Raw genomic sequence first — 27,149 nt, 5'->3', positions numbered from 1 at the left:
AGAGAAGCAGTGGTCTGGCGGCACTCACATGGTCTGGTCTGGTCCTGCATTCACATTCCTTTCATTCCTCCTTGCTGTCTGCTTGGTCACATGAGGGCAGATGAGTTAAACTAAAGGTGGTGGTGTAGGTGGGAAGGTGTGGGTAAATAGACATAAGTATTGTACAAGTTTTGCTTTAAAATTGTAGTCTATTGCTCAGTACATGCTGTGGAGGGACGGGCAGTTCAAGAAATTCACATACATAGAAGACAAAGAAGTGCGTCAGTAGATTGTATCTCAATTATAGGATTACTCATGCTACGTGTAACCATCATAGAATACACACACTTATGAATCTGTGCATTCATAGTCAGTACATACGTCATTTAGTTCTCATTCAAATACAGTATATTACTCAAAGATCAAAGCCCCTCTCTCTTGCATCATTGATGGAAAATGTCATTGTTGAGCAGCCCAGTGTGAGCATGATATGTAAAGCCTGCTCACTGCAGTACACCCTTCCTCACTGCATGTACCAGGTAGTGTCACATAGCAGTCTCATTCATCATCCTGACCTTGTGTAAGATGCTCAACCCTGATCCCTCCACACAAGCATTATAATGTACGTGTACCTCACTTCAAAGAGCAGTGAAGTAAGAGGGGAGGGTTTTTGGACTGTTCTACTTGTGTGTTTGAATCTCTGTTGTACACTTTCTATTTAATACCTTCCAGCATGTCGCGTAGTTCCGCATTTGTTTCTACATACTGGGAACCTTTACATTACCAGTAAACAATCATGCACCAGTGACAGCAGCACAAATTCCTGTACGTTTACTGTGCCGCTGCATGAATAAACAGATTCTGATTTGGATCTCCCGTGTTACTCCCATGTTAGTTTTATTGCTCGCTTTGTTGACTCATGCAAGTGGGCCGGGCACTTGACATGGCCATGTGGAGGCCCCATGCTGCTGGGAGGCCCTGCATTTAGGAACACTGCTCTGCGATTGGAGGAAGCCAAACTGGGATGAATAAGCACTGTACATAGAGCAGGAGGCATGAGGGACTGCACTGGTACGCCCCCTCTCGCATTCTCCATCCCTCATTCTCTGTTCTGCTCCCTTTCTCCCTCTTGTACACACACATTCAGTGGGACACAGGAGCCATGTTTGTCTCACCACAACCCCTCTTTTTTTTTCATTGTACACTTTCATGCCATTTGTTGCTCCACTGGCTTTGAGAAAAGGGTCACTGTATGATCTTGTTGGTCTTCAGTGTAAATGTCAAGTTTGTTCAGTGCTATATGCCAAACATAGGAACTTTTAATTTTACATGTTACACAGCATGACAGGTTCAAAGGCAGGTTGACAAATACAGAAATATCTCAGAATCTTGTTATGCAAGTTTGGGTACTATTTAGAACCGAAATGATTAGTCGGTTAGTCGATTAGTTGATAGACAGAAAACTAATCAGCAACTATTTTGACATTCGAATCATGGCTTAAAGCAATATTATCAACATTATACAACTGTTTTACCTTAAAGCACCAGCATTTTGATGCTACACCAACTTGTATTAGAGAGTGTGCCTCCCACTATGTGCCTCAAACGCCTGTTCTTGCTTGTATGTGAATGTGAATTGTAGAAGTTTTCTTATATGATAGTAAATTACTATGATACTGTTGCACGTCGAAAAACAACCATTTCAGTATGTCAGCTTGGGCTTTAGGAATTCGTGATGGGATTATCAGATAAATTACTAATGAAAACGAAAATGTGTTTTTCATGTTAACATGTCCATAATATGTTGTTGGTAGGTAATTAAATGGTAATAATTTATAGATTAGTTTTTTTGGTCTAGAACCCAGGGATCTGCCAGCGCTGAGCAGCTACAGAACACTACATTTAGAAAGATGCTTGAGACAGTAATCCAACAGAGAAAGAAGTGCGGCCCTATTTTCTTTCTTTTTTTTCTATTTTTTTTTCCAGCCCTGTCTGTATGTGTAACCTCAGTCAACTCCCCAATGCCCCAATACAGAATACAATCTTTGATTCATTGTATCAGCTTTCTGACAGTGAAAGTGAGTGCGTGTGTTTGTGGTTAAGATGACTGGGTGTGAGAAGAACCCTGCTGTATCGTCATGGGAGGAAACACAGCTGGAACACTTAACACCTGACACGGCAGCTGTTCAGATTGCGGAGTGACTCACAGCCTCACTGTTGATTCAGTGAAATGTTGAGCCCTCTGCATATAGCATTGGTTAACTAGAGAGTTTTCATTTGCCATCAGAGCAATATAAGACTATAAGAGGCTTGAAGTAGTGGGCTTCAGACTCCTGTTCAGACGTTGCTTTACAGTGTTTCAAAAAGAACCCAATGCCCAAGGCAACATTTTTATTATGGAAAGTCAGGAATAAAGCCTATTGGTGAAAGCCTAAATGTTTAGACAGGAGTGAGGTATGTCTGTCAGCGAGACTTTCTGTTTCTTGTTACTACACAGGCATTTCCACCTGCATACCGAAACCTAAGAGCCCCCGTCTCCCTGCAGGGTTTATCGCTAGCTTCCTCCCTGCTCAGATTATCACAACTGTGGCTTCAAAATATCGATTTATCCTCACACTGAGTAGTTTTTAGCCACAAGCACGTGTAAGTGACTGGGCTATTTTATACTTTGTTGCTATCGATGTAAGGTAATTGAATTCGCAAACTAACCCAGCTGAGCAGCATGCAAGCGCAGTTGAGCCTGATTTGAGGTTTAATATCCAGACCTACCACACACACTATACTACCCAGTGCTATCAATCAGACCATCTGTCCCTGTCCACTCTCAGCATGTATTTAGGTCTTGTTGCATAGGGATTAACTACCTACATGTGCGATTGCTAAAGTCATTCAGGACCCATAGCAAGTTATCCACTGCCGCCTTGAGGTACAAGGCAGTCTGGTTATCACTGCTTTTGAGTGCTTAGTGGTCCCTCTTCACAAAAGCGTCTGTAATCACATTTCGCTGCTCTCTTTCAGTTGAGTCTCAAGGCTGCCCTAATCTGATCTGCACTGTTCAGTTCTCTATTTCATTCTGTAATTCTGGGTCTCTTTCTTCGTCTCATATCCTCTCTTTTCATTTTTACCTTACATTATCCACCTTTTTAAGCTCTTTCAGCCTATTTGGCCCTAGTTCATGCACTATATTACTCAGTATAGTACTCACATACCAGTGGTGTGCCATGCTAGCTGTGTTTTATGGATGGCAGTGACGGTCTGACACTTTGGTCTAGACTGAAATATCTCAACTCAATGATTGCCAAGGAAGTTTGTTCAGACATTCAGGGTCCCCAGAGGATGAAGCCTACTGACGTTAGGGACTTTTTCTGTCACATACCATTTTGCTCTTTGGTGATCTCTAGATCTCTAGATCTAAGATGATGAACATGGTAAACATTCTAATGTTGGCTGAAAGAATCATTGTGTACAGCCTCACAGAGCGGCATGGCTGTCATGTTTTGTTGCTATCATATTAAAAAATATATAAAAGCCAACTTGACTTAAACGAGGACAAGCTTATAACTGTGCAAAATAGATGTTTTGATTTACAAACAATCTACAAAGACATGGCTCTGATGGAATAAGTGCTGTGTGACTGTAATGGGTAAATTGAACAGTTATTGTTGAGAAATTGGTCTTGGAATTGTAGCAACAGCAACACATTAAAAAACAGCGGCAGACAACAACATATATTATACTAGGGTATCAGCATCAGGTAAAAAAAAAAAAATGAAAACATTACATGAAGCATCTGCTGACTATTTTAGCCGATCCTCTCTGTGTTCCTGAAAGACCTGAGGTATTGTATAACTTCAATTTAGCGGCTGTGGAAACCTGAGCTGTGGCCTCCAGGTCATGGGGTGTCCAGTCTCTGTTGACTGTGAGCTGGGATGGGTGAAATATTCGCTGTGTTGTTGGGTCACCCTCCTCCTCCTCTTTCTCCTTCTGTCCTCCCAAATGTTTTGTGAATAGGTGATCCATTAACAGAAATGGACTAGTGAAATAAGTGTTGATGGTATGGCGAGCAGTGTCCTCTAGCTTCTCCATTTCCCCAGTCTTTTCTCTCTTTTTCAGGGACAGTCTATTTCTTTGTGTGTGTTTTGTTTGTTCTGTACTGTCTCTCTTTATTGTGTGTTCCATAGGACTGCATTAGTCCGAAGTGTATGCGTTTCTCCATTTATCCACCTAATATATGATAGTAGTATGGAAGTACATCAAACATTTCCAAATCTTGGGGATCACACCGCCACCTGTATTCTTACTGTTTCCAAATAACTGTTGTTGGCACAAATGACAGCTATTATGAATCCTGAGTCAGAATTGTTACTGATTGGCTAAAGGGGCACTGCATCATTTATGTGTGATATGTTTGCTTTATTGTTTCCTTTTTTTCTGTTTTTGATTGTCTCCTGTTGTCTGTCGGTCCTTTTTCATCCTCTCTCCCCTTTGTAAACCACTGTCTTCTCTCTACTTAGAGCATGCAATGAACCGCTTGGCGCAGTGCCATCGCAATCCATTCACTACAGCTCAGTGAGATCACACAGCCGCTACTATATCCCAGAGTGCACCCGGTCCTTTCCAGCAGCTCCCATTTGTACAGTAAAATGGCAAAATGGCCACTTCACAGATCCCCCCTCTTTACCACATTGTGTCCTCATGAGACACTGACAGTTGTGTGTGACCGTGCATGCGTCTGTGTGTGTGCACGCATCTTAGCAAGTGAATATGTGTGTATACGTGTGTGTGCCGCACATGGCCACAAATCTAGGGCATGTCCAAGTTTCTGGTGCAAATGTGTGTGTGTGTGTGTGTGTGTGTGTGTGTGTGTGTGTGTGTGTGTGTGTGTGTGTGTGTGTGGATATCAAGTGTTTTATTCCCAGATGAAATAGCCACTACTTGAAATATGTGATATGCTTACCTTGCCTACTCTTTTAAAGGATAGTAGGTCATGCTGGTCCCTGGTTCTGAAAATGTTCCACTGACTTTTCTGTTTTATTTCATCTTATTACATAATTCATTTAACACAGGTTAAGATGTCTAAACCTTGCCAAAGGGAAATTAGTGTTTTCCTGCTTTCTTTTTCTTTGTTTTGCATGTTCCTCGTCACACCTCTTCCCACGTTTTGTGAGGCGTAATGGCTTCCATATCCAATGATCCCCTCCGCCAAGTGAAACCATTGGCAGTGAGCTGGGAAATGGCTGCTAACGTTTTAATGACTTAATGAGACCTAATTAGTTGAAATGGGAGAGAGGAAGAGAGGAGCCATGGAGGTGAATAGTGTGTGTTGGTGCACAAGATTGTGAGCGTGTCCGGTCTTTTTTAAGTGTGCCTGTATGTGTCTGTGTCTGTATGGGGTTTGGATGTATGTGTGTGTATGCATGTTTATGTTGTCTCCATGGCAGGTGTGTGTGTTAATGCCTGTGCAGCCTTTCTCAGCATTACCCAGCCTCTTCATCAGGAAGTGATGGTGGGGGGTCAGGCCTCATTTAATCAAGAAAAAAATTCCATCTCCCATTAACTTAATTAATCCAATGCCAGAGAAAGAGAAGCGGAAAGGAACCTGGCTGTCTCTGTGTATATACAGTATGTGCGTGCCTCTGTATATATGTGAGGAAATAAAAAAATTTCTAAGCTGAATTCACAAAGAGGTGTTTCAAGTAAGTAAAATGGTATTACTTTCACAGATACAGTTATAAACCTCTGTGTAATACTGTAATGTGTGCAGAGGATTTCAACTCTTGTGCTTTTGTCAAGAAATCTGTCCTAGAGATCCAGCAGCATCTTTTATATGTTGAAAATATTGTCATCCAATTCATTTTTTATTAGATTCAAGGTTGTCATTTGAAATATCTATACATTTCAAAGGAATTTGGTCTAATTTTAACAGATGACTAGATGTTTTTTTCTGAGCTGTGCTGTTATCAGCTGTTCCACCAACAAACTGAGACTTTGGATAACCAAAAGGTAAATGCCACAAATGTATGTCCTATTAAATCAACTATTAGAAATCCACACATCTCTTGCTAGCTGGGTACTCTCACGTTTCTTGGCTGGAATTACACTTTTACAGTACTGTGTGTTTCTGATTTTTATTATTTTTCTTCTGATTATAATGCAAGAAAACATAGTGTGATCATTTAAAGCCACACAGCACTTTTACATCCAGACCATGGAGGTCAGACAGAAGCAGTTCTTTTTCAGAAGGCTGTGTCAAAACTAATTTCAAACTATTGAAAAATGTTCACAACTACTTTCATCTAAAGTCACCAGCCCAAACATATCTGCTTTCACTGTCAGTATAAATGTGCAGTTTGAATTCTGTCATCGCAGTATCTTTTGGGCCTTTATTTTTGAAGAATGACTGGAAAGTTGGGAGAGAGAGAAGGGATGACATGCAGCTAGAAGGCCGCAGGTTGGAATCAAACCCAGGCCGCTGCAGTAAGGACTCAAGACTTATTACATAGCATGCACGCTCAATCAGGTGAACTACCATGTGCCCAGAATATAAAGGTTTTCAAGGCAACATATGGCAACTCGCTCCAAAGCTCCTAAACTACATTGGTGGAGGTACTTGAGGCATAAAAAATATATCTAAATTATTTGGAATTCCAAGGCAGATGGTTTAAAAAAATCATGACTACATAAAATATGTCAAATACAGACACTGTATAGACAAAGAGGAACAAGTAGCCAAGGGATATGATGGATATAAACGGTATATAGGGACACAGTTTTTGCAGTGGTGATTATTTTTCTTATTTCAAAGTAAATTTCTATTAAATAATTAATCTTATTTTTTTTTTTTCTTTTATTGCCTTTATTATAGTAGCAGCTGAAGATAGACAGGAAAGGAGGGCAGAGAGAGGGGATGGCACGCAGCAAAGGGCCACAGCCCAGCTCCACCCACTGAGCTATCCTAAGTTTCTCTCTTTCCTGACAATAGAAATTTACCAATATGAAGAAGCTCAAGTCAAATTATGCGTTATTTGCTGTGCACTAGTAGACTGAAAACATATTTTGAAATGTTTTATTGTATTTGCTACCTATCGCTATAAACATCTAACCATAGATCTTTTGAAAGGTTGGGTTTTCTCTTCTTCATTAAAGGGATAGGTTTAAAAAGGTACTTATCCATAGTCAGTGTATTACCTGTATTAGACAGATGTCAGCATGCCCCCAGTTGGAAGAGTCCCGGCAGGGAAGCAGAGCAGTGTACTTCTGAAAACAAGGTCAGCAGAAAAACATATTTCAGCCATGCACATAAAAAAACTTCCACCTTAACCTTAACATCAGTTAAGTGTATGTTATATTAAGAGTGTTTTCACCACATTACCTTGCTGGTAGACAACCCTTTCCTTTGGCACTACATTTCTTCATCTCGTTCAGTATCCGTCTGCAAAAGTTCTTGTGTATACTCTGGTTCATAAAGGTATCCTCATGCCTTTGCAGTGAATGGCATTGTGTCGCTGTTATAATCACGCATTTCTGTTTTCTTGTATTTGTTTTTTCTCTTCCATAAACCACTGTAACTCAGGCCCAAACATCTGTGGCGTAATATGCCGTGCACAGCACAATTGGACCTACACTTTGGAATACATAGGTTAAGACAATGTGGCGCCAAACGGCTGTCTGACAGCAAGGTTAAGTGGTGAAAATGTTCTGAATATAAATACATTTTCTGCCGGCCCTGTATTCAGCAGTGCATTGCTCTGCTTCCCTGCTGGGACTCCTGTCTGTCTGTCTCTCCTAACCAGGAGGCGCTGACCTCTGTCTATTGAAGATAATACACTGACTATCATAAGTACCTCCAACAACCCCACTTCAAAAAACTTAACCTATTCTTATAATAAAATACAGACGACATTAAACTTCACATGAACACTAAGATAAGCACATTTAGTAAGTTGTGTTTCAAAAATACTAGTAGGTCTAACCTTGTTGTCAATTTACAAAGAAAATTATTTCCTGGGGTGTCGCACAGATTACAAAATAGATGTTGAAACATAATGTGCATCGGGCAATACGTGTAGTCTACTGAAAGGAGTGCAATGTTAAGATACTAGACCCTTCACGTTATTTCATTAAGTGTCTAATGCTTTCCAGTCTTCTCATTCTCAATTATTAAGTGCTGTCATGTCAGACAAGATCTGAGTTCCTTTTATCTCCCATCTCTGATTTGCTCTTGATCTTTCCCCTCTTCTTTTTTCCAATTCCCTTTTCTCCTAAGATCCTCTACTATTTTTATCCCTTTTCTCCTACCATCTTGTTATTCACATAACTGAATTAAAACTGTTTCACAGCTGTTAAATTGAAGGAAAACCACATAGATTATAGCAACTGTGTGGATGAGATAGAGGAATATAAAGATAGAAGATAAATTAAAGCTGCAAGCAGCGATGATCTGGCCCTTGCAGTCCACTAGAGTAGGGCATGCTGCAGTCATCTTATGCACCAGTATATAGTGTGTAGACCACGCCATGAAATTTTAAAAGCCATACAGACTTACTTCTTGTTTCCAGTAGGTGGCGCTAAGAGTATGACTGAATATTGGCATTTTGATGTGTTCAGGGGCAGGACTTTTATCAAACGTGAAGTTTGATGCAGATTCGACAAAGTATACTCGAGTTCTGACAACTTCCTGTTTCAGGGTAAAATGTCGAAATATGGCGCCACACCACGGACACGCCATTCGATGCACATTCACAAAAAGCACAACTTTTAATCGTGATGGTCTTCAGATTACACTGGCCAACAAGCAGTTGCTGCTCGGGCCCGAAATAACGTTTGCAAAGAAAAAGATATATGTGAACAATACACTGATACCACATATCTTGTCTGATACTACAAATGCATTCATTTTCATTTGCAATCATTTACAACTTTTTTTTCAAAATGATATTGTGTTTAATAAAATACACCTTACTTTAAAAGTAGTTAAATTATTAAAAATAAAAATTATGAAGATTTGGCACAGTAAGATTGCTGTGGTTAAACAACACTCTTCTTGTCATTTCACACCAGCTCATCAACTTCTCACTCCAGGACTTCCCCTTTCTCTCACTGACTTTAATGTCCTGCTGCTGACATACAAATCCCTTCATGCTGCTGAACCCATTTCATTTTCAGAGCTCCTCCTTCTCCTCCTCTGGCCTCCTCTCTGTCCCCAAAACACCCTGCCTCTGGAATGCACTACCCCTATCCATCTGTGTCGCCAACACTATTGATTCTATTGAAGTAATGCTATAAAATGACAAATTGCCATAGGCTGAAATTGATATGGTAGACAAAAATAACCAAAAATGATAAATGACACAGATGTTTGAATAATTGGACCAATGAGGAAGAAAAGTGCAATATTTAATTCATTGTTGAGCTGTTATAGTGTTCACAGAGCAATAATAAGGTTCCTGCAGAGGGTTGTAGTGAAGCTCTGTATATATTGTACGCTGACAATGCTGCATTACAAATGTTTTTTTAGAAAAAAGATGAACTTAGCTTAACCTAGACTACTGCAAGTACTGAGCATGGTTAATAAACTGTTCTTTCTTTGTCCCACACAGAAAAGCCTGTTTCGGTGGAGCTGAGCTGCGGGGCTGGACCCAGCCATGTAGTGTTGGAGCCAGGTTTGCCCCTCTTGCTGGACTGCAACCTTGGGGCCAGCGATACACCTTTCAATGTCACCTGGCTTCAGGATGGCCAGCCTCTGCCTCTGGATGGAGGTGACTTCCTGCAGTATTTGGCGAATGGATCCCTCCTCCTGCTGCCCACCTCTAAGGATGGCCAGCTTCCCCAGGGAGTGGAGGGGGGCTACAGCTGTGTGAGTGCCAGCGCCCTTGGAGCCCTGACCAGCCGGACTGTAAATGTTCTCCTAGCAAGTAGGTGTCCAGCAGATACATTTGCAATTTCTTAAGGGTTCAAGCAAGCTCATGTTTAACTCCCAAGTATGGCATTTGTTTTGACTCATAAATATGTCCAAATTAATGCAAATCTAAGCTTACATACATAGTTTACTCTGCCTTTCTGTAGCCATTATAGACAGTGTATCTTTTTGCCTAATACATCCTGGTATAGATTCCATGCCCTGATTGTAGAAAGTGCATGGATAGATGGATGGATAGTTTAACAAACATCTCTTATTTACAGAGCTGCACTTTGGAGATAGGAATAATTCAATAGATGCAGTAGAGCTGCAACGGTTAGTATATTAATAGATGACATTAGAAAATGTATCCACAACAATTCTGATAATGTATCATTTTAGTTATTCTTTATGCAAAAATGCCCAACGTTTACTGGTTCCAGCTTCACAGATGTGAATATTTGCTTGCTTTTGTTTTCTCCTGTGAAAGTAAATGCATATCTTTGGGTTTTTAACTTGGTCAGGTAAAACAAGGCATTTAGAGACATTACCTTGGGCTGGTGTGATGAACATTTTATTGAAAGTAATTTTACATTGCATTGCCAAGGTAAAGCTCCAAAAGAAATGCACATTTGGTTATATAGAAGCATGAATAGGAGGTAACTAATTTTGAGAAGGCACTTGAACCTGAAAAAATGTCAAGTGTTGTCGAAGAGGTAGGTTGCAGCAACACTCATGTAATGGAAAGAATATTGGTTTGATTCATTCATCCATTTAAAGCATTCAGTTGGGTATGCAGGCACACACACACACACACACACACACACACACACACACACACACACACACACACACACACACACACACACAGAGCAATGTTATTTGTCAGATTTGTCAGATTTGTCAAGGGAATTTCCTTGCATGGATGGAGATGAACTTGGTTCCCCTCTGCCTCAGATAGGAGACTCGTCCTCTGGTGGAGCGCTAACAAGTGTCCTGGGAACAGGTACACTTTTAAACAACGGTCTGTTAAAAGGCACAGAATAAAGAGGAAGCGTGGGTGGAAATGAAAGAAATGAACAGGAAGATGCGAGCGTGAGGGACGAGAGGACAGACTGTAGCTATTTAATCGCCCCTCCAAGGAGGCCTCTTTCTCTCACACTCTTAAGTGGTAGTCTTTATTTAGTCATTAGCTTTGTGTAAAATGAGACAGTATCCTTTGTGGATGCCCCTGCTTTTGTCAGCTGTCACATGCCTATTTATGAGGATCTCTTGTTTGAGGGACAATAAGGTGTAAAGGGGAGGGAGGGTGGATGTTGGATGAATGGTGGGAAGGCGGAAAAAGCTGAAGAGAGTTTGTTGTGACAGTGAAAGGAAAGGCTTTAGAGACCATTAAGAATGACCTTCAGTTTGCATGTGTATACTCGCATGTGTGTGTGTGGTTTTTGAATCAAATCAGTGGCGATGGGATAGATGCGACCAGCGTGCAGGAGGTTGAAGCATTGACATTGAGCGGACATTCTCATTTCCTACTGCGTGTTCTCCAGCAGAAATGAGACCGAAGAGAGAATGTGGCAGAGATCACATCTGTGAAAACACATTACGAAACCCATATGTTGCATGTGGCCTTGACAGAGAGGTACAGAAACAATGAAAGAGACCTGTTCCCTCTGTAAATGCAACTAAAAAAAAGGTCTTCAATATTTTCGTCTCTAACTTGCTCATCTCTCTGAAAATTGCCAGGGGTGGCATACAGTGTGCACATTACATTTCCTAAATATATCCACGGTTAAATGATGATGCTGGAAAAAAAGCTGCTTTTAATGTTAATTAGACCAATTAACCTTTCTTATTATGAGACTGCTGAAGTGAATGTCAGTATTTCCTAATTCCTACTAGCTTCAGCTGATGTTATAACCATGAAGAGTATGCTCTCTCCTCCACACAAACAAGCTGATTATAGGTTTAATCTCTTGGTCTTCATTTACAAAGGACAAACTATGATAAACTTTATTAGTGTTTTCTTTGTGGTACCTCTTTATTTTCAGCTCACATGAGTGTCACATGATTTTAAGAAGTTCTTATCTTGAGGCAGCCTACTATTAATGCATACAAACACTCTCTCATGTACTGTACAACTCTATGGACTCCATGCCTGTAAAAAGCTGAAAAGGGGACAAGGAGAATCCCTTTTTATGAGGAAGATGGAGATGAGATATGGTAGTCCAAGTCAAACATTATAAGAAAATGTCCACCCTGAAATTGTTACTTAAAGGTCCAGTAGATGCCATTAGAAAGACACTGGTCCTTTGAAAAAAGTATCAGAGATTCAAAGAATTGAGCACTATTATAAAGTTAAAAAGGGCAGTTACCTGTAATCGTAATAGAGAATAATAATATTTTCATATTGTACATATTGTGCAGTAGCTATTACGAATATCTGTTGAAGCTGGGGGCTTGCTTGATGGGTTTTCACAGTGTTAGTCTGCCTGAAAGCTGGGTAGCAAAGAGGTCACGGGTGGAATTATCTGCTTGCACAAGGGGAGGGGAAAAACGTTGCAATCTGATAGCTGTGGGGCCAAAGAGTGGGGCATAGATAGAGGGACGGACAAAGACAGAGAAAGAGTCGGGGTAAAGACAAGGGCAGGAGAGAGAGAGAGAGAGAGAGAGAGAGAGAGAGAGAGAGAGAAGCAATAAATAAAGACAAATGATAGGGAGCAAAGAAAGACAAGAAAGGGACTTTTTATGTAGCGCATCGAAGGGTTACAAACTTTACATAGAGAAGTGCCCAAGGAGCTGCCTGAAAATGTTTTTTTTTTAACATAGAAAGAGCTTGTTGCTAGGGAACAACTGGCCATATTTTTGACCCTGTGGCAATATGTCACCTTGTGCTGGGAGTGTTACTCTGAAAAGTCCCAGGCAAAACAGTGCCAACTTTGCAACACCCAAGTGTGTGTTCAAAAGATCTTCGGTGGAATTTCATTGCAGGGGACACTCATGGAATCCTGGGAAAAACTAATATGATTATGCTTTGACAGAGTGCAGGTGGAAGCTCAGCCAGTCGCCATTGTTCCATCACAGCATGGGCAAAGTGTCTTCTCCGAACACCCGCAGCTCCCTTTGCATTAACGCCTGATAATGTGCACTCTCGTAGATCAGCTGTTGTTCACTACTTACATACAGATTCCCCCCCACCCACCCACCCGCCCCCGCCCCATCACCAACACTTTATTTGCACATAGATGCACACATGATGATCCAGCCCGAGCAGCCCATGTACAGGCATCAAGGCACGCACTACAGTAAACACTGAGGTACAAATAGCTCAGCACACATGCAATCAGGTTTGAACACATGCACACACTCACACGCGCAGTAAGCCTGGCACCCTGTCAGGCACTCTCTGGCAGTGTTACAGGTGGTGTGTTTACATGAGGGCATCGTGCTGTGTAATGGCTGGAAGTGGCAGGGGTTAATCATCAACTCCTCCTGCAAAGCTTGCTACAGAACAGTCATAGCAAGTTTTTCTGAAATGAATCACATGCTTTCTGCTACTATGGCCAAGCAAGTGTGTGAGCCTCTGTGTACTCATTGAGAAACCTTTTTCCTTCAGCGCAGTAAGAAAACACAGATGGTCAGTTTGCTGCCATAACTAACAGTTGGTGTGATAGGGGTTAGGGTAATCTCAGATAGTCTGCCCTGTGTCTACTCGAGTTTACAGTGGTTTGGAGGAAATCTTGTCCAAAAGAATATGTTTGGAAATTTTGAGGTAGCCAGGTGATTGGCTGCACGTTTGAAAACACCCACTCCTGAAAATGGGTCCTCTTGTTAGTTCAATGTTAAAGCAGAAACAGGTTTGGGAGCTAGTGTCAGGCTCTGCACTCAGTCCTCTCTTCCATAGTTTTGTTTGTTTAAAGTCAGATGACATCTCACTGTGTCTACACTCTGCAACTTTTTAGCCATGCTAATGGAAGCTGTACGGATGGTAGTGTTGGTCTGTTGGCCGGTCGGATGGTCAGTCCACCACCGCTGTGACCGAAATATCTTGACAACTGTTGAATGGATTGCTATGACATTTACGTACAGACATTCATGGTCCCTATAGAGGATGGATCCTGCTGACTTTGGATATTCCCTGACTTTACATATAAGTCAGGGTATTGGGAGGGTTCCTAACCGGATTGGTTACCATGAAATTTTATTCTGCCAGGGTGTTCAGATAATGAATCATAATGACTCTGGTGATCCCCTGGCTTTACCCTGGACATTTGTGGTATCATGTTTTTTGTCAATACAACTATTGTGTGTGTTGCCATGAAAACTGGTACAGACTTGGTACAGATATTCTTGTCCCCCTCAGAATAAATATCCCAACTTGTCAACTGGTGCCATTATCAGGTCAAAGTTTGTCTTTGTCCAGTTTGGTTTCTTGGTTTATGACCAAAGGATACAGACACTAACATTTTGCACATATCATCACTGTACTTAAGTGCAGTCTCACAGATCGCTACACTTTGTAGACTTCCAATGTTACTAGACTGCATGAACATTTCATCATTGAAGTCGGGCTAATGAAGAATAGGGTTAGAGTTGACGGCGGTGTTGTGTGTATGAAGCTGGTTACATGGCTTTATGATGTAGTGCACTTGGTTTCGTCCAGCCTAGAGTAACACTAAATAAAGAGCAACCAGAACCTTCTTGTTGTTAGAGTTCCGTTACCGATGCCAGTACTGGAAATTCCTCCGGTACTGCCTAAAATGCGCACTAATCCAGTACCATGTAATCTATTAGCCCCAAAATAAGACCCTGCTACATCCCATTCATCATTTTTTCCTCCTAGGATAGCAAAGTCATGACCTGTCCTACTTTGACTCTGACAAAGGGTTTAACTTGAACCGGGCCATACAACAATGAAAGCAGTTATACAGGCTTAGTAGTCTATGCCTGTTGAAAAGTAACATATCCCCATTGGGGATTAATAAAGTTTATCTTCTTCTTCTGTATACATATCTATATATCATCTATATATATATATATATTTTTTTTTTTAACAAAGCAAATTTGTCCTGAGTTTCAGCTTGACCAAAAAATGATTGAAAGAAAGAAATATGGTTGATACAGTGTGTAGTGTCACACTGCATGTAAAAAGTAAATACAATGAAAGTGTCCTTTCTGAATGCAAAGTACATGTTACTTCTAAGTACGACCTAATCTATTGTAAGAAAGATAGCTGTGTAATTTGTTCACAATGAATCACTTATTTAATAAAACCATATCTCTGCTGCCAGAAAGAAGCTCTTGAAACGTGTGAATCAGCTTTGTCCTTCCTGCAAGGTAGATTTATGTATGTAACACTGTGGGATAATCTTTACATGTTGTCATGCTGTGCGGTTCTGGTCTGAATCAGTTCTGCAATTAGCTCCACATGGCGAAAACGTGTTACACGACAGGATACAGAAACCAGAAAGAATGACTTGATTACCAACTATTTTTGTGTTGATGCATTGATGTGTGAGGGGTACCTCTCTCTCTGTTACAACAGAGAAAATGGTCATATATTGATTTAAAGATGGATTTCTACATGTATACTATATTTTTTAGCCTATAGTTGTTACCTTGATGCTTTCTTCCTGCCTTTGGTTGCCTTATCTGCCTTCTTTCTCTGCTCTCTCCTTTGATCTACCCCCCACTCTCCACTCCTCAGTCAGTGCTACAGGCGAAGTGGCTGGGACAGCCAACCAGTTTTGTTCTCTTCTCCAACAGCCTGTTAGGGTCAGAGGTTAGAGGCCCTCAGACAGTGCTCATTGCTGCCCCCTGGTGCTCAGTATTATCCACATTAGGAAGCTTTCCCGTGTTTGTGAATGTGTTGAGGCTGTAAAAATTGGAGCCCTGCCAAGACACGACCTGGAGAGAGAAATAATCTAGCCAAGCCTGATTAAATCCCCCAATTTCTCCTAATCAGGACATTCAAGGGTATTTAAATGGTCTGAACAAGTCTTTAATTAAATTACAACATTGAAACCTGTACCTTTAAAACCCCTAAAATGGTCTGACTACAAAAGTCAGAAGTCTGTCAAGTAGAGACTATATCAGTGTTATGGACATTTCTGAACCTAAACTGTTTTATTAAAGTGAACCAATTGAAATAAAGTACCTCTCTTAAATTGGATTTTTAAAGGTCCACTGTGTAACATTCAGCAGAAATTTGGGAAAATGAAAAATAATATTCGTATGTGTGTTTTCATTAGTGTAGTAGTGTTACTGAAATAAGAATCGTTGTGTTTTTGTTACCTTAGAATGAGGTATTTTTATCTACAAAGGGGGCCGACAATGTGGATGGAGCTGTAGAGCAGTTGTGGACTGGGGCTTAGAGAATATTGAACACATCATGTGTAACCTACATCAAACAAACTGTGTCCTTCATCGTTCCAGACATGACACACAGATCTCAGATCATTAAAAAAAGGTCATTCAGTTTCATCAGTTTAGATATGGGCCATTGTCTGTATATGTCCACTGAGAAATCACTTATGTCTGCTTTGATAAATACCCCCCTGACCTCTTTCACCTCTATTCCCCCCAGGTCTGTCTAAGTTCCATCAAGAGCCATCACCCCAAACTGTGCCCGCTGGGGGAGCTGCCCGCTTCGAATGCCAGATTGAGGGAGTACCCACACCTGTTATTACCTGGGAAAAGGACAAAGTGGCTGTCCCTGAGGAGACACGGTGACCCCTTCTATCTACATGTTGTCATTCTGTCTTCTTTTTCTTAAAATATATCAATGCATAAATGATGCGATTACTCCGGTTTGTTTCAGAGTTTCTGCAATTTCAATCCAAGTAGTTAATTATTTTGAGGGCATATTCTTTTTAGTTATTGTGCTGTTTCCCTAGTAATTGTCTCTTTACTTGTTGCCTAATTAATATGCAATACTATAAATTACATCATCACATTATATAATCATATGACATATTCATTTAAATGGCTAATGTGATAAGTCAGATGGAACATGACTTTCTAGGGTAATTACTTCTTATAAAAGTAAACTAAATCATAATTTAGTGAAATGCACATCTGGGAAACACATGTAAAAGACTGAAGTTCATGCAAGTCAGTGAATATGATGTACAGACCATGGTACTCATAACTCAAGCTGGCTGTGGCCCTCCACATGTGGATTTAAAGTGCCAAGACTAAGACTGCCAAAGTCATCTTGGTTAAATAAAAAATATCTTATGATGATGTTTTCAAACCACTCATTATGAATATTTTGCACTCTTACAGATAAAGACAAAAACATTTTAAAAATGTACACCTGTTGCCACATCCCTGACATGTCTATCTCTGTCAGTTGTGTCTCACAAATGTTTTACCATTTACTGGTCCACTTAACGATATTGACATTTCTCTGTGGCTCTTCTGGCCCCGGTGCCTTGGAATTTGTTTCCATCCTTATTGCACAGGACTAAGTGCTAATGGCTGCTGTGACCCGCAAACAGCTCGCTGCTTATAAGGTCTTATTGGAAGGATGTGGTTCTCCCACCTCAGGCGCTGTTAATGGCCTCTTACAAAGATGAGCTAAAGGATGGTTGAGATACATCACTATCCTTTTCTCTCTGTGTTCTCTCTGCCTCCAATGTGCTTTTTCCTCTTTGCCATATTTTGTTCTTTCTCTTTGCTATTATCCCCTTTCCATCTCTATTTATGTTACACTACTTCCCTGTCTTCCTCTCATTATCTTTCTGTTTTTATTCTTTGTTTTTCCCACCCACTGCCTTGTTATTCTCCCTATTCTCTCAACTCTTCTCCACTCCCTCCCTTCTGAACATGATACCACTGGTCACATTTTGTTGGGATTAATAGGCTATGATAAAGGTGGTAAGAGGTTGTGAGATGACATTACATTGCCAGGGCCCAGGAGGCCTGTCTTGCAGGCCAGAAGTAATATGTAATATGTCTGGAATATGTCTGGACCTCCATAGAGGAGTCAGAAGTAGAGTTGGATTAAAGTAGTAGTAAAAGTAGTAGTAAATATTAAATATGGACTGTCAAAATGGACACTATACCAAAGGATAATATACACAAACTTTATCACTTTTTTATATTTAGTGTCTGGGGATATTCTGTGCTTATATGAAGGTTGTGAGTTTGTCTTTGTCCAGAAAACAACTTTCATCTTTATATCCCGATATTTAAGTCACATTTTGAGTTGCATGACTAGTAATTGCAACCTCTCCCTGTGGTGCTGGTACACAATAGTATTCTTCTGAATAAAGAAGGATAGAAGCTATGTGAGGACTTATCAAGATCCCTGCAGAGTTTATCAGCTGGATGTTTCATGCTACAGGGCACTAAGCCATTTATTCACTTGTTTTTCTCTCTTTCTCATTCGCCTTCTTACTCCTTCTCCCTCTGCCACCTCTCCTCTGTTTTGCCCTGCGTGAAACAGGTTTATTTCCCTTCCTAACGGGGTGCTCCAGATTCTGGAGGTGACCAAGGAGGATGAGGGTGCTTACCGCTGTGTTGTGTCCAACTCTGCCAGGAAGGACATCAGTCATGAAGCCATGCTCACTGTCACCACAGGTGAGGTCTGTTGCATTGCTTTATAATGTTTGAATAGGCAGCCAGGCCCTGCTGGGAGCTACCAGGCCAATCTCAAAAATCGAATGTAAGTTTGAGGACTTGATGCTTGAAATGTGTTGCGTCTCTCCAGTGCTAACAAAATGGCACTCTTTCATGGAAACCTGTGTTTGTATTTGTATTTTACATACTGAACTGATGTGGAATTATTGACATTATTCAGACTATGATAATAACTTGTATAATCACATGCGGATCTAGAGAAATATTCATAGGGCGGCAAGAGGGTGGCATGGGGACTTAAAGGGGTGGCAGAAAAAGATCCTGATTTAATCGCATACAAGACATAAACTTTTAACAATATTTGCTTGGAAAAGCCCCTAAATGAAGATATTTTAACTTTACATTACATTATTGTGGCACCTTAGTAAAGCATTGAATAGAAATACCTAAAGGTGTTTGTCTTTGTTATAGAACTTAAGCCAATTACATAGTCTAATATTAAATTATTTTCTTTTTTTAACGGGTCAATTTTCAAAATAATTAAAATTAATGTGTTAAATTTGACAGCATTTGACGCCAGGCATTTTTTTGTAGGTAGCAGCTGCCACCCCATACCCACACTTTAGATCTGCTCCTGACCTTAAAGATCCCTTCCAGACATGTTTTTAAGAAATATGAAGTTCTGTTCTTTGAATAAGAATTTGTTTGTTTATGTTTTTTCCACAAAGAAGAGTGAAATTACCTTGTTAATATGTCTTTAAAATGTCTTAATAATTACATCTACTCATTTCTTATTTAAAAGTCCAGAATATTACAAAAAACATTTTAAAAGTTTCTGGACACAAGGTGTATTCTACTTCACTGAAAAGTTCTGTTTTAGTGTATTTTCACTGCGGGTTGGAGTTTCCACATTGCACTTATGTAAGCTGCATAATGGACGAGCACAGACAAACTTTCCCTCTTTACCAGATGAATGTGAAAACAGATTTCTAGTGTCAAACTAGACATTCATGCACAGTGAAGGTCAAGCATCCAAGTTAAGTAACAATATAGGCAAAACACTTTTTGAGTGCAGGGGGACTTTGAAGATGCACTGTGGTATTCATTACAGTAGAATACTGTGGATCTGTTCTCAGTGATAATACAGTTGTGATTTTTCTTTGATGGAAGTAACTTGAGTCGTGACTGCACATAGATGCTGTGGGCAAATGGGGAATGTACGGTATTTAGACCCATATTACTATAAAGAAGAGGGGATTAGAATGGGTGTATTGTGATCAAAATTGCTTGTTTGAATTGCTGTCTGACACTCAGGTCACCCAGGGGCCACCCTGCTAATTGTTTTCCTTAATTAAAGCAAAACAAAGTGAAGCAGTGCTGTGATGGAAGGGCTCTGTCACTGGCTGCGGGCAGCACAAACATACACACACACACACACACACACACACACACACACACACACACACTACACCTTCATTTTTGTTATAGTTAATAAATCTCGCTATTATCCTTCTTTGCTTTACCGTTTTGCGACCAAGGGTGCACACGAGTTCTATTTTCAGTTGCGTATACATTCACACAAATGTTATGTCTGCATGTCATTTGTTGAAGTGCGTTCCATATTTGCCCCACCATCTCCCATCAATGGGTTTGGTTGGCAAACAGGGGCATAACATTGTCCTCTGGTAAACAATATGTTCTCGAACGATTTCATGATCTGCTTAATTATGCTTCTTGATTGTGATAAAAACGTTTTGCTGCATGTAACTAAAGGAATACAAGGAAAATGTTTATGAAAGTATAGATAATCCTTGTTTTAAATATATGTGGATTTAAGAAGCTGTAAAGGCTTCTGGTAATTGTATTTTCTTATATAATATTTAAGCCTTCCTATAAGCGCCTGGCACAGTTTGTTTGTTCATCTCTTTCATCCACAGGACTCATTCTCCCTGTTTTCAAAGAAATGCTATTTATATATTTATGAAGAAATCACTTTATTGCACAGCAGCCATTTTGAGCAATCACAGGTGTTGCCAATGACACTAATTAAGTTATTTAGTTCCATTTAGTGTAGCCAGCATGCACAATAGCAGCACCCTGACTCTGTTTGACCTGAATGGAACAGAACCTTAATTAGTATCATGGGTAATACCTGCGTTTACCCTACTATCTATCGTGTCAAAATGGCTGAAAAGGGTCTATAATGTTTATCTTACCGTAAACTGCATCACTGATAATGTTGTACAAGCCCAGCATGTTTACCTCCATTTACTCTAATAAAAACCCTTAACACCACATACAAGAATAAATCAAATCTTCTACGTGTCATAAACATCAATGCAGAGTTACATGGCAACAAAGGGATACATGTTATTGGTATTTTTTTAAATTAAATTAATTTAATTAAGTAATGCTGTGTACAGAATACAAACATATCTTTCAGTACACTGTATGTATTCTATTTGACGATTTTGACAACAGCATACAGCACATCCTTCTCTCTTTGATCAAAATCACTGGGTGACAGCAACCTACAAGGACTTAGACTATAGTGGATAACATGGTGCAGTGACTCAGTGGATGGTATTGTGAGGTGTGATTTCACCATTAGGCAGCCCACATTAAAGCTATGTCGTATTATCTGCCTGTCTGGCATGCTAGCTATAGATCAGTCAGCTATAATTGGCTGCTCTGTGGAAACCATTGTGTCCTTTTTTTGAGTCTCAGCCTTTGTGTCCTTCAAAAGAAAGACAAAAAGAAAAAAGGGAGAGAGAGAGAGCCAGACAGATAATGCCAGAGCAAGTGAGTTAGAGACAGCATTTGGATTTATTTTTACACCATCTTCTGTCCTCTGTTTTTCACTTTCAATTTCAATCATTTCCACTAAGTTTAAATTTGATTGTTTCTATTGTCATTTGAATACAAACAATATAGAATACTCTTATATACGTCTCTCTTTTTGCACAACAGGTGCTCTACTCTTCAGATAGTCAAGAAACATTTTGGAAATTAGTTGCAGAAATATATTGCGGGCTATTTTTTTTCGTGGGTGGTTTTGCTGCTATTGTGGAATCTACTTATTGCTCCTCTATTGCGAGCCATTCCATGAAACAGATGTCAGATCTAATGCCATCACTTACTCGCTTGCACTTCAGAGTTCTATGAATAGAATACGTGAACGCCCATGACCAAGCTTCGACTGCTTGATGTTGAGGTGATCAAGTCCACATACTTAACTTAAGAGGATGTACAAAATATGAAACATTCAGCTGCTTTATGCCTCCAGTTTCTTCCATTTCATCTTTACTTAACCCTCTCACTGCACCTACGCCCATCATATCCACATGAGATCTATGAAGGCGCACCCTGCAGTGCAATCTTCGCAAAGGCAGATTGACCCACTTAAAGCTTATGCGTAACCAAGGACTGCTGTATGTAATTTCAATTATTAATTTATAATGTGTTTACAGAATGCCAGGCCTCTTTCTGGAGATCATTAACATTATGTGCTTCTGAGACTGCTTGGGCTGAGCACATTTCCAGGGAAGTAAAGCCTTCTCACACCTTGGGAGTACCTTGAGGACTGATATACACTCAAGAAATGAGCGTCTGGTCCCTTCAACCCATAAGCAATATGCTTTGAGTCACATCTTCAGTCACTAAAGAGGAGAGATGTGCCTCAGTTCAATAATTGAGGCCATTCTTTCAACTGATTAAATGGTTTACCTTTTCTCCAACAAAAACCTCTTGTTCTCGTGTCACTTCCAACATCACCTCCTTAAACTGTCTCACCACCTCCACTCAGTCAACCCTTTAGTTTATGTCCCATTCCTGGTTTTGTACATTATGAGTTTGTCTGTGAATAATATGTGCTATAAGGGCTTCCATCCTGTTTCCCAGCAAATCCTCTCACATCAAACCCTCTCTAATCAACATTTCCTATTCAGGTCATATCCATATGCAGAATTCATTAAGCCAACTGTCAAACCAATCAGTCAACTATAGGGACTGTTTTTATGATGAAGTGACTTGCTGTGTTAGTAAGTGCGTCTTAAGCAAATGCTCACTGAGTCACTAAAAACCCCTTAAAAGCTCTCTTAATCAGTCATCCACCTGAACTACTGTGACATACTACCTGCTGAGCTGCAGACTATGCTAGCAAAATGCTAACTCAAATGATTATTAGGGTTTGGGTCTGCAGTTCCCTTTGTAGGTTTGATAGTCTTTTTCCTCCTTGGTGGCTTAACCAGCTGTGTGTCTTTTTGGGATCCAACAAATATTAAATCTGTGTTCACATAAACATTCTGTAGTTACAAGCTTTTTAGCCCACTCTTACTGTAGTGTTGAGATGTCAGCTATTAAACAAGCAGTAGAAACTAATTGGTGGGAGAAGCGCTGTATTTCGATAGTCGGACAGAATTGCTATTTTGTTTCACTTCATTGGTGCAAAATGAATATGAATTGCTGAACAAACTGCGGATGTGGGCAGCAGTTCAGAAGTCAGGAGCAGGCTGATAGCTTTTCTCATGCAGTCAGTGGTTCAAGTTATCAAAGTATACACTATTCTTTTATTGTTACAGGCTCTACAGAAACCCTGAACATGGTTGTGATTGTTGCACCGCCTCAGAATGCAACAGTCGTGCTCGGCCGTTCTGCTGTGATGGAGTGTATGGCACAAGGCCAGCCGAAGCCACTGGTGTCCTGGAGTAGACAAGGTAACACTTGGAAATGCTCACACTCGCTTGTTTCTGTCTGTGGCTTTCATCCTGTATGTTTTTCTTTTTTACTGCATCTGTCGCACTTTCATTACCCGTGTCTCGGTCTCTAACTATCCGTCTCTCACCAACAAAGAGCAAGCATCAACACGTCAGGATCAGATTTGCGTACCTGTAGCTGTAAAGTTGTTTCACTGATAAAAAGCTGTCTCGTCTACTCTTCTGTTGTTCTATTGTGCACTGACTCAGGGTTTACATAAGATGACTTGTCACATTGATTAATTCACACCTCCGCAGCTTTGCTGCACACACACAAACACACATACACTTTCCTTTGTGCTGTGATTTGGGTAATGCCATTCGGTGCTAAATTAATAACCATATCTTTCACTTCTTTCTATGTGGCACTGTGAGATAATTCACTGTGCAGGTGATGATCAGTGTCTGTAGAGAATCTGACAAAAGTACATAATGGCGGACAAATACAGAATTATTTTACACACAGCTTAAGGGTGTGCTAATGCAGGCCCCTCAGTGAACTCACACTGAAAAGTCACAGAGCCACCTGTTGGTCAGCTTGTGGGATTACAGGTCAGCTCCCCTGCTGCTCAAAGTGCATCCTCCGTATCCTGTGCTGTTTCTCTGGCAACTGCCTTAGAAATTATCTCCCCTTTTCTCAATGCAAATCTATTTTTTCCATCTGTATGATCTGGGACTGTCCTGTTGTTCTTTGTTTCTTTCTTCTTTGATCAGATGGAAAACCCATTTCCACCGATGTGGTCGTCCTCGCAACAAACCTGGTGATTAGGGACACGAGGCGTCACCATGCCGGCGTCTATGTCTGCCGGGCCAACAAGCCCAAGACCAGAGAATTTGTAATTGCTGCTGCTGAGCTGCATGTGCCTGGTAGGAATCAGTTATGTACTGTATAAAATGAATGATTTGACTTTTCTGAGAGCTTTTTCATTGATACTAGTTTCTGTCACCAGCTACCCTTTAAGTTCCCTAGTAATTGAAGGTCTGAAAGGAATAATAATTAAAAACAAATTTTGTTCTTAATTACATAATTTCTATTTATGCTTTCTAATAAAGGCGTACAAGTCCCCCAAAAAATAAAGTAGCATGATATGGAGAGGTAAAAAGAAACCGAGATCAATAGAAGTGTTGGCCTTTACCAACATCACTTTTCCCTATGTTGGTAGATTGGGAGGAGGAGGACGAAGGATGATTATTAAATTAGACCTTAACTATACTCTTTAAAAATCATTTCTTTCTATGATGTTGCTCTGCTAGCTACTACAAACCACAAGCTAACGTTTAAAGGATAACTTTGGTATTTTTCAACCTGGACCTTATTTTATCATGTTTTTGTGTCAAAGTGAGTAATGGGGACAAGAAGAGAAGTTTTGAGAGCGCTGCAGACTACAGCCACAAAACGGGCTAAATGTGTCAATATGGAAAATGTAATGTTTACTGTACCTTTATCTGTGGAACCTTCTCTGTGGGAATAGGGACACAGCACCCACAGGAACACCACCAGTCTCCTGAGTAATTTCCACTCCACGGGATGCTACATTTTTAAGGTTGAGGTTTTATCTTTTAGAAATTAACCTGAATAGATGATAGAGTTCTGTCTAAAATAAAAAATCTCCTTGTTTAAAGGGGAAATCCATCTGTTTTACAGGTCAATTTATGAGTCAAATAATACAACTGTGAGAACAGTTTTATGTCTTCTATGGCTCTTTGTAAAGTCTGAGAAAATACCTCAAGTGAAATCACCAGTAAGTCTTTGTTACAAACTGGGTGGTGTGGAAAGATGTGGACCTTTCCTTTGTGAATCTGTCTCTTCTAACCCCCCAACTGTATAGAAGTGCACAACTACATCTTTGGAGTGTCATTTTTAATTTTATAGTGAACATATCCCCTGTGTCCCCTGTAAGTCAGAGCTTTGTTTCCTCCTTCCAAACAGCCCCTCCAGTGATTCTCCAACCCCCAGAGACAGCGTCCCTGTCCCGGGGAAACACAGCCAGGTTTGTGTGCAACAGCTCTGGGGAGCCTCCTCCAGTTTTGCACTGGCTGAAGAACGGCCAGCCCATTAAGTCCTTCAGACGGGTGAAGAGCCAAAGCCCTGGAGTCCTGCTCATCAACCAGCTGGCACTGGAGGATGCAGGCTACTACCAGTGCATAGCAGACAATGGACTGGGCACAGCCTGTGCTACTGCCAAGCTGACTGTCATTGTGAGGGAAGGTCTGCCCAGCCCTCCTCGCCACTTGTCTGCCACACCCTACTCCAGCACGACTGCCCTGCTTACCTGGGAGAAACCTGAGTACAACTCGGACCAAATCATTGGCTACTCTGTGCACTGCCAACGCGCCGCAGGTTCGTGTGTGTGTGTGTGTGTGTGTGTGTGTGTGTGTGTGTGTGTGTGTGTGGGTGTGGGTGTGTGCATGTCCACATTTTACAAAAAAACATTTTTGAGTTGAATATTTGCATCATTTTCAGGCTCAGATAATGTGGAGTACCAGTTTGCAATGAACAACGACACCACAGAGTATCACGTCAAAGAGCTTCTCCCCCATACTGCCTACACATTCTTTGTGGTGGCTTACTCTCCCATGGGTGCCAGTCGCCCATCCCTGCCTGTTACTGTAGAGATGCTGGAGGACGGTGAGTAATAAAACTAATACACAGGTAAAATAAGGCCTGCCTTGGATGCTTCACTGACTCACAGAGAAAATATTATTTGCTTGCCAACTTTGTAAGCCAAACTTTTAAGAGCTCATGAATCATGAATAGCATCCGTTCATGAAGTTTCAGCTTATGTAGTCATTTGAAAAGTGGTATTAGTAGCTCACTGGGACAAAAGAGCATTTTTTGCTGTAAAATTGTATTGACATTTGATGTTCTATTTTATTTTAGAATCACCACATCTATGGTCCATCAGTCCTTGGGCAATTATTTAAGAAAATTAATGGACACTTATTTGATGAACACTTTTAAAGGTTTAAATACAGTTCAGCATGTCCTTTTATTCTCTTCCTGCAGTGCCGAGTGCACCTCCTCAGCTGTCTATAGCCAGCACCTCCCCCACAGACATCAGGCTGATGTGGCATCCATTGTCCTCGCAGCACAGTCGAGGAGCTGTCACTCGCTACCGCATTGAGTACAGCACCCTGGATCAGGGTGGGTGACCCCTACTGGTTGTCCTTAAACTCCAGTGAAAGCACACTGAGTATAATTCAGGAGATTTACCCATCTTGGTTTGATATAAGTTGATTTCACATGAGTTATTCATAGACAAGGATACGTTTTATGAAGTCTACTTTATGAAATGTTTCTGTTCTGTCTCTGAAGAATATTTCATAATGACTGATGGAATGAGTGCAGAAGGTCAGAGATGTATATGATAGGCTTAAGAATATTGAGACAATGCAAGTGTTCTTCAAAATCATTTGTCCTGAATACCCAGCTCTCCAGAATGTACCAGGAGATAAAGTTCACTCTGAATGAAACATGAACTGAAGAAACGGTTTGTATGTTTTGCCCTTTATATATAGATTTGTGAGTGTGTGCATATTGTGTGTTTCCACAGTCGAAAGTGTGTTCTCAGTTGAAGTCTGGGGTAATGAGACTCAATTCACGCTAAGAGAGCTGCAGCCCAACCAGGCCTACCGACTGAGGATTGCAGCTGGAACGGCCGTTGGTTTTGGGGTTCCTTCTGAGTGGGCCCAGCACCAAACATTAGCCCACTACAACCACAGTGACCACAGCATGGGTAAGGAGGACCTGGCTCTCTTAATGGTTAATTGTTTTGCTTTGTCACTAGTGTTGCTGTGACATTTTTGGAATTACATTGGATTTTGAGAGTTATAATCTATACAGGGAATGTAACATCTCACTAAGAGACACTTTGTAGGCATATTACATACAATAGGCTAATGGTAATTTATAATGTGAAGTGATTTGTGAAATA

At 40.6% G+C, this 27,149-nt stretch overlaps 1 protein-coding gene across 5 annotated transcripts in view; it reads left to right on the top strand.

The window, feature by feature from the left end:
* igdcc4 (immunoglobulin superfamily, DCC subclass, member 4) overlaps window positions 1-27,149 on the top strand; it is a 53,800-nt gene that overhangs the window by 10,952 nt on the left and 15,699 nt on the right. For all 5 annotated transcript variants that reach the window (XM_051378491.1, XM_051378494.1, XM_051378492.1 and 2 more), the window contains exons 2-10: window positions 9,579-9,893; window positions 16,461-16,602; window positions 18,327-18,460; window positions 23,041-23,175; window positions 23,929-24,081; window positions 25,145-25,555; window positions 25,679-25,843; window positions 26,222-26,359; window positions 26,769-26,951. In XM_051378491.1, the coding sequence (XP_051234451.1) occupies window positions 9,579-9,893; window positions 16,461-16,602; window positions 18,327-18,460; window positions 23,041-23,175; window positions 23,929-24,081; window positions 25,145-25,555; window positions 25,679-25,843; window positions 26,222-26,359; window positions 26,769-26,951 (1,776 nt within the window). The remainder of the gene's footprint in view (window positions 1-9,578; window positions 9,894-16,460; window positions 16,603-18,326; window positions 18,461-23,040; window positions 23,176-23,928; window positions 24,082-25,144; window positions 25,556-25,678; window positions 25,844-26,221; window positions 26,360-26,768; window positions 26,952-27,149) is intronic.

This window comes from Dicentrarchus labrax, unplaced genomic scaffold, assembly GCF_905237075.1.
Source record: "Dicentrarchus labrax unplaced genomic scaffold, dlabrax2021, whole genome shotgun sequence".
Lineage (NCBI taxonomy): Eukaryota > Metazoa > Chordata > Actinopteri > Moronidae > Dicentrarchus > Dicentrarchus labrax.
The sequence above is the reverse complement of the archived record's forward strand: the minus strand, read 5'-3'. Positions and strand labels throughout refer to the sequence as shown.